Source organism: Lathyrus oleraceus, chromosome 3 (genome assembly GCF_024323335.1).
Source record: "Lathyrus oleraceus cultivar Zhongwan6 chromosome 3, CAAS_Psat_ZW6_1.0, whole genome shotgun sequence".
Taxonomy (NCBI): domain Eukaryota; kingdom Viridiplantae; phylum Streptophyta; class Magnoliopsida; order Fabales; family Fabaceae; genus Lathyrus; species Lathyrus oleraceus.
Window position 1 is genome coordinate 152,415,810 of NC_066581.1, and position 13,644 is coordinate 152,429,453.

Here is a 13,644-nt window from a genome sequence, read left to right on the forward strand (position 1 = left end):
TGTTCCCCAGTAGTGCGATATTGGAGGAAATTTTTCTATTGGGCGGAGATGGAAATAAAATCGAAGAACGTTACGCGATCAGCGCGAAAATACATTTCAATTGGAGAAAGGGAAGTGTTGCGGCATTTTCTGGAGAACGGGGTTCAAATAGAGATTGAAGTTGAAGATTATATCCGGGATGAGGTCCTCAGGATTGTCTTCTGATCATGTGTCACCTTAGACTTTGGCTGAGGCCAACAGAGGTCGTTATGGGTGTCTTCTAAGGAAGAGATGCACATGTTACCTTCCTGTTGTGAAGGTGTACCCTCTGATATGTCGCCATCAGAGTGGTGTTTTGGTGTTATTTCCGACGTTGCCAGCGAAATTATCACAAGAAAATGGAGAAAGGGGTTCAAATGGAGAGGAGGAGATGCTGAGCATTTTCTGGAGAGCGGGGTCCAAATGGAGAAAGGGAGACACGGGGTGTTTTCTGGAGAACGGGGTTCACAACGGCGATCACGAGTTATCGTCAGGCGACTGGGGTTCAATTGGAGAGCGGGGTTCATTGTTTGGCAAACAAGACTACTATGAAGGTGTCGGGGTTCAATTGGGGTGATCCGGGATCATCTGCACGAAAGAAAATATCTGTTCGGGGTCCAAGAAAAAAAAAACCATCAATCAAAAAAAAGTTTCGGGGTTCAAGAAAAAGTAAAAAAAATAATAATAATCCCCAGCGAATGCGGCGTTCAAGCCATGGTTATTCCTGTGTTACCGTTTATTTTGGTATCCAGGTCAACATTCTGTTTCGGTGTTCAGGCCGGCTGTCTCTGTACCAGACGGATTTTTCTTTCAAGATCACTTCTTTGCCGATTCTGACAGGCACTGTTAATTATTTCCCATCAGAGTGCAAATTGTTCGTCTGTTCTTGGTATTCAATCACTCTTCACCCTGATCATCTGAAAGCCGAGGTTGTTCATATCGACAGGTTCACAGTGGATTGAATAGGGGCAGCTGTAACACCTCAAAATTTGCCTCCCTTTCTTGGGACTAGCTTAGCATATTGCATTTCATTTTTAGGACATTAGGCATTTGCATATTGCATATCATGTGGCTAAACAAGTAAGTCATCCTCCTAAGTTTTTCTCAGAAGATGGAGAGGTTAAGAGATGCAAGCTTGAGGGTCTCATAAATTGATCACTAATCATCTGAGGTTTGTGCTTCAATTAGGGTTTCTTGGTCCTTCAAGGAGTTTGAGCATTATCTTATTGGCAAGGGTACATCATCATCATCATGGTTATGTCATCCTCAAGGGGCTCATTGTTCAGGCTCAGATTCTTTGGGATTAGGGTTTTGACCTCTAGTCAACCCTAATCAGTTGCATTCTATCAGTCAGGGTTCCTCAAGGAAATGGGGTTTATTTGCTTGGATGAGGATCATATGATTATTATGTGGAGCTTACAAGAGCTAGGGGTTCATTTTGGAGTCATTTCATCAAGTGGTTGAGGCTCAGGCTGATCAGAGCACTTCTAAGTCATCTGAGGACCTAGAAAGTCAACATAAAGTCAACTGAGGGCTAGGAGGTGGAGAAATGAGTTTCAACATCTCATTCATGTTCAAAAGGGGCTTATTAATCATGTCAAGTGCTTATCTTGAAGAATTTGAGGTCAGATCAAAAGTTTCCCAAAATGGAAAGTGACCTATAATTGAAAGTTTCCAAAAATGGAAAGTTTTTGATTCAAATTCAACTTGATCTTGCATCATCAAAGAAGCTTCAAATGAAATTTTGTCCAACATGAAAGTTGAAGATCTTTCTCTCCCATTTCCAAAAAGTCTAAGATCATGAATTTATGATGAATGATTGAGGAAATATGATCAAATCATTGCCAAGGATGCATGGAACTTCAAATGGCCATATCTTTTGAACCAAGACTCCAAATTGAGTGGCTCTTCTTGCATTGTTCTCCTCTTGACTCATACTTTCCAAATACCTCATCACATTACATGAATTGTCATCACATGATCATTTGTTAATCCATGCCTTTTTTGGAGGGAAATTGCAAAATTCAAAAATGGTGCATTGTATGGACTTTCTACCATTGCCATTGTGTTTAAAAGATGATTTTAAGTGACTTTGATGAAGGAAGTGGTACTGTTCACGTTTGGAATTGCCATGCACCACAAAATTTCAATTTTTGTCACCACACCTTATCTTGCTTAACTTCAACTAAACCTTGATTAACTTTAATTAATATAGGATTAGCACATGGTATATATACTAAATCATAACAGAATTTCAGGAGCTTAATCACAATTCAACATTTCTAGATCTAGTTTTCATCTCCCTCCAAAAATTTCTCATAATCAAATTTCAAAATTCTTCAACATAACACCTTGTTTTTGTTGAAGATTCATGATCAGTGAGTGTGATTGAGTGTGAATTCATCATTTGTTTGGAGAATTGGAGCCATATTCGTGCAGTTGAAGTTCAAGAACCTTGCCATGGAAGTTGATTATTAAGCCAGATCTACACGTTTCTAAGCCTCAAATTCTTCATCAATCATCACTACAAGTATTCAGAAGGAGATTTGGATCATTTGGAGCTTTGGATCGTGCAAAATCAGAACCTGCTCTTCAAGAGGTAGGTTTTTCGACCTTCATAATTCTCAAATCCATGTGTATATTCATGTAGATCTCTTCTTGATGATGATTCTGAGCTAAATTTCGTGTGATTTGGTGCAATATTCATGAAGTTATGTGGAATTGAAAGTTTGTAGATCTAGAAAGTTTTCCTTCGATTCTTGAAATTCATGATGAATTAGTGTGAATTGTTTATGGATTCGTGTTCCTCGTTGCATAGGCTTCATTTTGATATAAAATTTGTGAAATTCTGGGCACTTTGAAAAATTCTGGAAAAAACGCATGAACATTCATGCTGTTCTTCATCATCTTCATGAAGAAGATGAAGATCTTTGTGTTACGTCGGTTTTGCGTCCTTTGCGCCGGTTTGAACCGTCGCTAGCGTAGAACTAGGGCTCGCTGCTAAAACGGCAGCGTTTCATGGCCAGGCGCGCTCAATTCAAATTGCTACCAGGTTCGATTCCTGGTAGCAGCGCTTTTTTTGAATAAATTCTCATTTCCACTTTTCCCTCCTAATTGCCTATGCCATGCTTCATTTGATTTCAAATTTTTCTCCAACTTCAAAAATCCATAACAATTTGAAAAATTCTCCAATTGATCCCATTCTTTTTGAAAATTGATCCTTGAATTGTCCTCTATTTCATGATGATAAATTCTGAAGTTGTGCATGGCTGGATTCTGAATGGTGCTAGAATATGTGATCATGTGTACATTTGTGACCTTGCTCCATTCATCTTATCATGAAATGCTTGATTTTAATCCAATGGACATGAAATTTTGCATGATTGTTCTTAACATGTTAATGGATGTTTTGGTTTTGGTTTGACATTTTTTCCATTTGCCATTTCTATTTTATGCACATGTTTGCATGGTGTGACAATTTGTGTCACACCTTTGGTTGTTCAACTTGTGCAATTTAATTTCCATGCCAAATGATCTTTGATGCTTCTGATTTTTTGTATGATGATTGGATTGGATGTGTTGAATGCTCATGATTTTTTCCAGAATTATTTGAATCATTTCTGTTTTGTTTTGGAATTTTCATTCATAATGATCAAATGTGAGCCTTGAAATTGTCTTTGACTTCTTTTGCACATGAAATGCTCTTGCTTGATGATTTTGATGTGATCCTTTTTAGGATATGTTGATATGTGTTTGAAGTTGCATTGTGTTGAATTTCAGCTCCTGTTTTGAATTTTTTCTTCACCTTTGACCCTAGGCTTTGACCTAGTGGTTTGTTACTTACATGTGAGCTTTGAATTTCAGGACCAAGCATCCAAATGCCATGGTTGATGATGCTTCATCATTTGAATGTTGATATTTGCTTTTGATTGCTGACATTTTCTGTTTTGTAGATTGATGATAAGTCACTTGAGTTTGCCTTATGGCTTATGTGTTGTACATTGGGATTGTCTGTTTGTTATTAACTGTTGTCTGTTGGTCTGAATTCTGTACTGATTGGTTTAGTTGTTTCCATAGGCACTTAAGTTGCTTTAAGTTCATTTGAACTTTGCTTTGCTTTGCTGTGGTTGGCGTACCACTTAGGTATAATTCCTAATCTTCATGTAGTCTGGAAGACCTGTCATGTTATATTGGCAGGCACCTGTCTGAAGCCCTCCTTAAGAGGCAATGTTTGTGCTTGTTTATCTTTGTGCCTTGTACATTCAAAGACCTCCTAAGTGAAGAGGCATTGGCAAATAAAAGGGGTGTGCAATCCACCTCCTGCTACTCAGTTGTGTCATTCATCTTGCTCACACCCTGTGTTGATGCACTTTGAATAAAAACCCAAAATCTTGTTGTGTCATTCATGTGGAATAGAGTCCCACATTCTGGACTCCCACACTTTCATTGTCTGAAGCTCTCCCAGGCCAGGGATAAGAGCTGTGAGGTCTTACCCTCACTTCCCATTTCATCTGCTTCACCCTAACTCTCAATGTTAGGGTTAAGAGCAAACAACACCCCTTTCCAGTTGGCTCGTTTGTCAAGGTCGATATGACCCCTTGACTAAAGCCTAACCTTGCTTGAGCCCCCTTGGTTGTGTATAGTGTGTGCTATTTGCTTTTGATGTTTATCTGCTTAGCTTCTCATCTCCTTTCTGTAGGAGTTGTATGATCAACTTTTGAGGAAGTTGACGTACGTAGAGATAGGCTTGAGTTGACTCACTGCCTGTGTGAGTCAAACTCTTGTTAGAGACTTCAACATAGGGATCATTTGCATGACAACTTCTAGGCTCGAGTCGTAGTCTCCCTAGTAGTCTGTTATCTCCCTGGTCTCTGGTTAGGATATGAGTTCTTTCCTTGTTCAGGGGAACTATGTTGCCCTGATCCTCATACCAGATGAGGTACGTAGGCAGGAGATCGTGCGAGATCTCTCCGGGCACCCTTTTCCTTTTTGTGTGTGTTTGCTTGACAGCTAGCAGGCTCGAGTACCAGACTCCCTGTTAGCTTGTTTGTTCAACTTTTTTGTTGCTTTTGACGACTCAGCGTCCGGTTAACCTCTTGTTTGCCTGGAGTCTGACGTAAGTCCAGCGATTGGCAGTCGGTTTCCTGTGTTTGTTTGTGTGGAGTCTGACGTAAGTCCAGCGATTGACGGTCGGTTTACTGTGGGTGTTTGTGTGTTTGGAGTCTGATGTAAGTCCAGCGATTGGCATTCGGTTTCCTTGTTTGTATTTGTTGTTTGGAGTCGGACGTAAGACCAGCCATTGGCAGTCTGTTTCCATTTGTGTGTTTCTTTTGACGTCTCAGCGTCTGTGCGTGTGTTTTGTTTCGGCGTGCGTTAGCCGAACTACGGAAGCTCTGATTCTCATTCCAGATGAGATACGTAGGCATAGGATGCGTATCCTAGCGAGCCCGTTCCCCTTTCTTTCCATCTGTGTTTTATTCTAGTGTGTGTGCATTCTTCGAGCAGTTTTAGCAACCTTTTTCTTTCTTTCTGAGCGTGGATCCCGTCGAGTACGACGGACGTGAGGGGTGCTAATACCTTCCCCTTGCGTAACCGACTCCCGATCCTTGCAATCCCCGGTCGTAAGACCATTTCCTTTCCAGGTTTACTTCGAGCGTTTCCTTTCCCTCCTTTGGGATAAATAACGCACGGTGGCGGCTCTGTTTGTTTTGTTTTTCCCGCCGGTTGTTTTTCGCGGATGCGACAACACCTAACTCAAATGCTTCAACAAATGGAGCTTGCCAACCAAGAACGTCATGAAGAGGCACGGTCTTGGCATGTACAACAAAGTGAGTGGCATAAGGAGCATCGTGAGTGGCATGACGATCATACACGGATGTACCATAACCAACACTCTTGGCACACGAACTTGGTTAAGTGGCACCAAGTCTTCTACAATGAAATGTCTGGTTTTATGGACGACTGCCATGCCAATCCTGGTATTATGGACAGATTCAGAAGTGTTGAAGTTCAGGACCGGTTAAGGCACTACACCTTCATGGGCCACAATCCAGATGCAATGCCTCCTCCTCCGCCTCCGCCAAGCTTCAGAGATCCTGATAGAGATGACGAGGAGTCTTGTGGTGGATATAATCCACATTAAACCATCATCATTTCATTTCACTGCATCTCATTGCATGTTGCTTGAGTTTTTTTCTTTTCAGATTAGTTGCACCTTATATGTCTTGGCTTATGTAATTTTTAAATACTTTCTACTAGTTAAATGCTTATTTCCTTCTGCTTACTTCTGGTGTTATTGCCCTTATTTGTCATTCTTTGTGAGTAATTCTTTACTTTTTTAAGCTTCCTTCTTTGTGATTGTTAACTTCTTTATCATTTTTGTTGTGTCCTGCTACAACATGTTGCCTTGATAAAACTGTTTTTTTTCTTCTTTTTGATGTTGACAAAGGGGGAGAAATGCAGATGTTGACAGATATGCACAAACTCAAGGGGAGCATCACACATCTTGCTAAAAATTTGCCATCATCAAAAAGGGGGAGTTTGTGAGCAAATTCTTTACTTTGAATAAGTTTTAAATGATAGCAAATTGTGTGATCATTGTCTAATTGTTGGTTGTGCATTATTTTACATGTTTCATTGTTTTTAGCCTATACTATTGTTTCGTGTCTATACATAAAGATCCACATTGATACATTTCTTAAAAGAACTCATAAAAACTGTTTTGTGTCAGTATGTATCGATACATGTTCATCTGTATCGATACATAAATTTGTTTTAAATCACAAAACGTTTTTGCTTCAGTATGTATCGATACATACGAGCTTTGTATCGATACATGCTTAGTTAAAATGTTCTATGTATCGATACATACGAGCTTTGTATCGATACATGCTTAGTTAAAATGTTCTATGTATCGATACATACGAGCTTTGTATCGATACATGCTTGTATTAATTCTCTAAAATTAATCAAAGCTACAGTATGTATCGATGCATAATCTTTTGTATCAATACATAAGTCTGTTTTGTCTACTAACAGCTCCTGTCTTTCACATATAAGAAGTATTTTGACAGCTCAGTTGAATAGCACGAATTCAGAAGTGAAAAACAGTTGAACACAAATCAAAGGAGTGTGTAGCAGCAATTGTTTTTGAGCAGTTAGAAACCTGAAAGAGACTTAATCTTCTTCATCTTCTCAATCTCTTTTCTTCAAGAACATCAACATATAATCATTCTTATTCTTTGGATTAAAGGATCAACGAGATAACGTTCAGTGGAACGATCAAGGATCTAGCTGAGGTGTTCAGTGGAACGATCGAGGATCTAGCTGAGTTGAAGGTTGAAGGGGGTTTCGAGGAAAAACCAAATGGTTTGTCCTTCAAGAACTGGAGTGTTCTTGCGGGTTTGTTAGTCACGTTTGCAGAACAGATTCAGCCGTAGCGTAGGGTTTGGAAATTGGGTAATTTCGCAAACAGGTCGTGGAACCGGTGAATTGTTTGCAATTTCTTGCAGGAAATTCTTAATTGAGCTCAGATCAAGTGGAGGTTTTATACAAGAAGAAAATCTTGGGATTTAGATTTCTGTCTTTGTATTGTAACCTTGTATCAACGAATTCGGCATTATTGATAATTACAGTTCTCAATTTCATTTGAAATTGAGAGGGAGACGTACCCACACGCGAGGACGACAGTGGGGAACTTCCTTACCAAATCTCTGCGTATCGTATTCTTTCCTTATCTCTCTTTACGTTTTCAATAGTTTTGTGATTTCAGTTGGTGTATTGTGGCTGTACATTTTGTGATACAATAGTGGCAAGAAAACTTCTTTATCTAAACTCCACCATTGTTCATCATTGATCACATACACACCAAATGTTTGACAAAACTGTCAGCTGAGTTTTATTCATTGGAATTAGGATTTAGTGATAAGTGCATTTGATTTGATAATATTCTGGTGTTAATATTCTCTATCGTTCCCATTCAAATCCAGCAATAAATTCGCGTGTCCGGTTTTCTAGTAGCGGTTCAGAATAGACGGAAATCGATTCGGGACTGTAATTTTCCGCTAAGTTTCAATAACTCTGATAAGAATTTTTAAATCTGTTTATTTCAAAGAGGTGATCTATTCACCCCCCCTCTCGATCACTAGCCACACCGTCTAACATTTTCAAGCTATAAGGATTCAGAAAATGTGATATGGAGTATGATGTTTATATTCAACATACATATGATAATAATATGATTATGGTGTGTCTGTATGTTGATGACATATTGCTAATAGGGAGTTGTTCATAAGAGATAACTAAGTTCAAGAAGGTGTTGATGGATGAGTTTGAGATGACTAGTCTAGGAAAGAATGTGTATTTTCTAGGGATGGAAATGTTGTACTATAAGGGTATAATTTTGCATCAGTTGAAGTATGAACTTGAGATTTTGAAGAGATTTGAGCCGATGAATTACAAGTTTGCAATCACACCTGTTGAAACAAATCACAAGTTGGATTCTGATGTTGAGGGTGATGATGTAGATGCTACATCTTTTAAATAGTTGGTAGTCTCATTTAGATATCTCTACAATACAAGTATGATATTTGCTATGGAGTTGGAAGGGCGAGTAGGTTCATGAACAAATCAAAGTGGTCACATTACCAAGTATGGGTGTTCGCGGTGTGGTCTTGATCAATTTTGAAACAAACTATCATCCGATCCAAAGATAAATTTACTCGCGGTTCAGTTTGGTTTTGGATTATTGGTTAAAAATTTTGATCCGATCCGATCTAATTTCTTGCAATTTAATTTGGATCGATTTTTTGGATATCCCAATTACAAATTATAATTTTATTAATATTATAAAAACACTATTAAATAATAAATTTGATATAATATATAACATATACTATATTAAAAGTAAATATTACAAAATGATAATGATCGCTTATGATTGAAACAACTGAAATAATAAAAATAAAAATATTAAATCAAACTAATAAATAGTATTTCAAAAAAGTATCATCTAATAATAAATTATCACAATATTGACACAAAGTTTCACTTTCTGAGAAATCAGGTTCAAAATGGGGTGCTTGAAGTTGTCCACTGTAGCACTTAAAAATAGTTGACAAATGTACTTACTAAAGCTATCAAGACTGAACAGTTTATTCATTTGAGGAATGATATTTGTGTTGTTGATTTTGATGAACTAAATATGAATTAAGGGATGATGTTAGATGTAATTCATTTCAATTTACACTTAAGTTTAATTTAACTTGCGTTTTAATTTGTATTTGTTTTGATTAGTATATAAACCAAGTGTTGTTTTAGTTTGTAATAGAGAATTGATCCATAACATAATTTCAATTTTCTATTAGAAGTTAGTTAAAAACGTTTCTCTCAATCTCTTCTCTCTCTCTCATCTTCATCATTTTCATCTTCTTCCTCTTTTGCATCAACATGGTTTAACTAAGAAAAAGGGAGATATATTTTTGTTCAAGGGAAAAAAGGTGGGGGGAAGGGAGGAAATTGATTTTAATTATCTTTATTTTTGTTTTGAAATGTACAAGATAAGGAGATAATATTTTTTTTACTATTATGGTTCACTAAAGGAGTAAAAACATTTTAAAACTTATTTATTTTTTTAACCTTGTAATTTTATTATAAGATTCATGATATTTCTTGTGAATAGTTCGAGCACAAATTCATCAATGAAATACAGTAATTAATTATTAAACTACATAAAAGGATTTTTTTTGTCAAGTAGTTTAATGGTTGAAACTTACCTTTTAAAGACTTGTAATGAAGAAACTAACCAACAAAGGCTAAGATATAGTGGTTTCCTTGTTCAATAGATCCTCAAACTGAGCTTGAAAGTCAGTGACAAAGCCGATTTTGGACAACTTGGATAAATCATCCTTGACGTTTTTATAAACTATATGACCAAAATGGCGGCTATCGAAGTCAAGGAATGCAGACCACGAAATGAGAGAGTTATAGTCGGGAAGAGTGAATATGAGAGGATTACTACCCTCATTGTCGTTTAAGGTTTTCACTGTGTGTTAATCGTCTAATGGGGCAACGCTTAAATAACTAAACGACTGAGGGCAAATAACTCTCATTGGACTTAATTGAATGATCCAACATATCACAGTCAATTCAGACACAAAACACAATTAAGTAATTCATCAATAATTAGTATTTTATAAGAATTGACCCTAAACTAATTTATTAATAATTAATTATATCAATCCATATTTGATTATTAAATAATTAATCTAATAGAAAAGTCATATATTTTAGACGAAAATGGACGAAAATTGATCCAGTGGATTGAGTTGGGTGGCGCTTTTGGACTCAAACCCATCCAATCAGTCCGCTGTCCACCCCTAGATTCATTTATATTTCAAGAAAATGTCATCTTGTCTTGAATAAAAGAGAATGACTTATACAACATTACTCACATACGACACCGTTGATTTGATCCAATTCAAAATATTCCAATAATGAGTTAGAGACTCGGTAAGATGATAACGCTCAATGATTCATCGGTCTAGCGAGTTCTTCCTCGGTTTATGAGTGTGTTATGAGATGATATATGCAAAAACTCTCGACGCTCAAGTTAATGAATTATCAAGGTAGATGGTAAAATATTTATAGGTTTTCAAGAATGCGCCCCTTGTTATTACACATGTCATTCCTATTATAGAGTTCTTATTAGTGTGCAATTTTTAGGTTTAATCAAGACCAATTATGATAACAAATGTCAATGTTTAATTCGTCATGTTATCCAACCGTCATACCTTCACTTTATACTCAAATAAGATGATTTATAGGACGAGTCTATGTTTGCACCTCAAGTCCTAGAACCTTCCGCTTGTTTGCAGATTCAAGACATCATCAATCTGATGTCTTTCTTATCATAAACATCTTCCTTCATCTTTTGGATTCATATGGTCATTCTCTCGTGGAACAGAAACCAATTTGATTTGAAGAAACCCATGTCCATGGATTATTCTAATAGACCGTTTTCAACCCTACTACTGTATAGTAGAAAGACACCTATTTTATTTTCTATAAATATGAAAATAAGAATAATTTATTGGGTTAAAACTCAAGAACGGATTCAATATTGTTATTTTAAAAATTTGATGAAAGTTTATCATGCCAAATTAAAAGATTGGCCCAAACAACTAGTTATAAAAATAAAATAAAAAACTAAAACCCGTCCAATGATGGCCTAAACAATTGAATTCCAAACATATGAACAATTTAAATCTATTAAGTTTCAACGATCAAATTGAATTGAATTGAATTTTCATAAATATAACTAGATGTGACAAACAATGGCCCACTTATAAGCAATCAGCATAAAACAATCTAAAGAGGATGACACGGATCGCTATCATCATCCGTCGATTAGGTTATAATCAACGGCTATAACTCCTCTCCGCACTTCCATTAATCTTCAGATCTTCCTATATAAACACGACCTGAGTAATATCATTCATTCATTCACATTTCAATCTTCCTTTTCAAAATTTCACAGTTGATAATTATAAGAAGAGAAAAATGTCAGGTCGCGGTAAAGGTGGAAAGGGTTTGGGAAAGGGAGGAGCAAAGAGGCACAGAAAAGTGCTTCGTGATAACATCCAGGGAATTACCAAGCCTGCAATTCGCCGTTTGGCGAGAAGAGGTGGTGTCAAGAGAATCAGTGGACTCATCTATGAAGAAACTCGTGGTGTTCTCAAGATCTTTCTCGAGAACGTTATTCGTGATGCCGTTACTTACACTGAGCACGCTAGGAGGAAAACTGTCACTGCCATGGATGTTGTTTATGCTCTGAAGAGGCAGGGAAGGACTCTGTACGGTTTCGGTGGTTGATTTTATGATCCAATTTAGGGTTTCGTTAGTGTTAGTTGGGTGTAGATGTATTTTATCTATTTAAGCTGAACTGAGGCAATTTGTTATGTTCTTCTATCATATGAACTTAATGATGGATATTCTGTTTTTCTGCTAAATATATCTTTGATTTGTTATCGTTTATGATTAAAAAACAGTAATCTCAATTAATTAATTGTTAAAACAGTATTAGCTTATATTTCATGGCATCACAAAGAGTTAGGCGTTAAGGGTTGCAAAATAAAGGGGAACTTGGAAATGGTACTGTAAGCACAAATTAGTTGTTTTTCAAATTCTATATAGATGTAGATTTTTGGTATTTTACTTTCCACTTATTTATGTTCTTTGAGGAAGGTTAGTTTGATTTTCAAATAGAAGACATGTTCTTTAGATTATGTTACCGCTCTGAGCACTCTTTCGAGTTTCGAATTGTCCAGCAGCCCACTAAAGGCCAACTAAAGGCAGACTAATTTAGAATACATTTTCACTTACTTATTTTACTCTTTTATAATTAAAATATTATTTATTAAAATATTCATATTAAATTATTACCATATTTTTATGAGTTATTTTATAAATGATTAGATAAATATATATATTGTATAAAAAAATATTGAAATGTTATAAATATAATTAATTAATTAATTTTGAATAAAAAGGAATACACAATTCAATCCAATAAATTGGCCAAATTTATGTCTCTAGTGCACTTTTACATTCGTCTATTTAATACGCATTCATCTATTTTATTAAGCATCGTTATAATTGTGCTTGTTAAAATGGTCAACCACTACACTGTTATTTTGTAAGGGTTATTTGAACTTTGAATGTTAGTCATATAACTCATTTGAATATAGGTGTTTCTCCCTTAAAGATATCAGGTATAGGACTTTAAAATAGTTGTAAGAACTATCAAATCAATATATTTCATCTCTCCCAAAATAATTGTCAAAATTGATTATTTTATATCGATTAAAAAAATATAATAAATGAAATAGAGAAAATATTATTTTTATCACACTATTCTTGTTTACTATTGGTGTATTCGAATTATCATAAATGAAGAGTGATAGAATAATAAATTGAGAATATTAATTAGAGGGTATAATTGAAAGATGAAAATTATAATTACATTGGAAACAATTAAAAGCTATACTTATTTTGAAACAAATAGTTTTATAAAATGCGACACTTATTATAAGATAGAGAAAGTATTTAATAAGTTAATATGTCTAAAATTTTGGTTTTTTATTATTAATATTATATATTTTATACTTTTGATTAATTTATAATTTTGCAAACCGTTTTAGTATGTCTGAGAATTAGAGTTTTGTGTAAGCTGGTGATGAGAAATCTTGAATTGATGGATCTAATCTCTGATATGGCGACACAAAGTGGACATGCATGCTTAACACTTTAACATCTAAGCTAATTCAAAATTCAGACGAGTGTAATGGAAAACAGAGATTAGATAATGTATCTTACATTTCACGTGAGATGACTTTTATACTGTGAGTTAATTGGAGTGAATTGACAATTAGCTGAGCCTTACCTTTTTGGGCATTTGGCTGCTCAGAACAATTGCCCCCTTGCCAGACGTTACGAAGACGAGGAAGTCTTTAGCGATCGTGGTCAACCTCTGAGAATGTTGTTTGCTTTAAACTTAGAAATGGAAACACTTAAAGTCAGTTGAAAGTGTAGTGAGGAACAAACAAATTAAATGCAATTCCATCATTG

General features: G+C 35.8%; 1 protein-coding gene across 1 annotated transcript; it reads left to right on the forward strand.

The window, feature by feature from the left end:
• The first annotated feature begins 11,506 nt into the window (after positions 1-11,506).
• On the forward strand, positions 11,507-12,026 carry LOC127125923 (histone H4). The gene has a single exon (XM_051054781.1). It carries the CDS (start codon positions 11,578-11,580, stop codon positions 11,887-11,889), a length of 312 nt encoding a protein of 103 aa, XP_050910738.1. The 5' UTR covers positions 11,507-11,577; the 3' UTR covers positions 11,890-12,026.
• Positions 12,027-13,644: the final 1,618 nt, after the last annotated feature.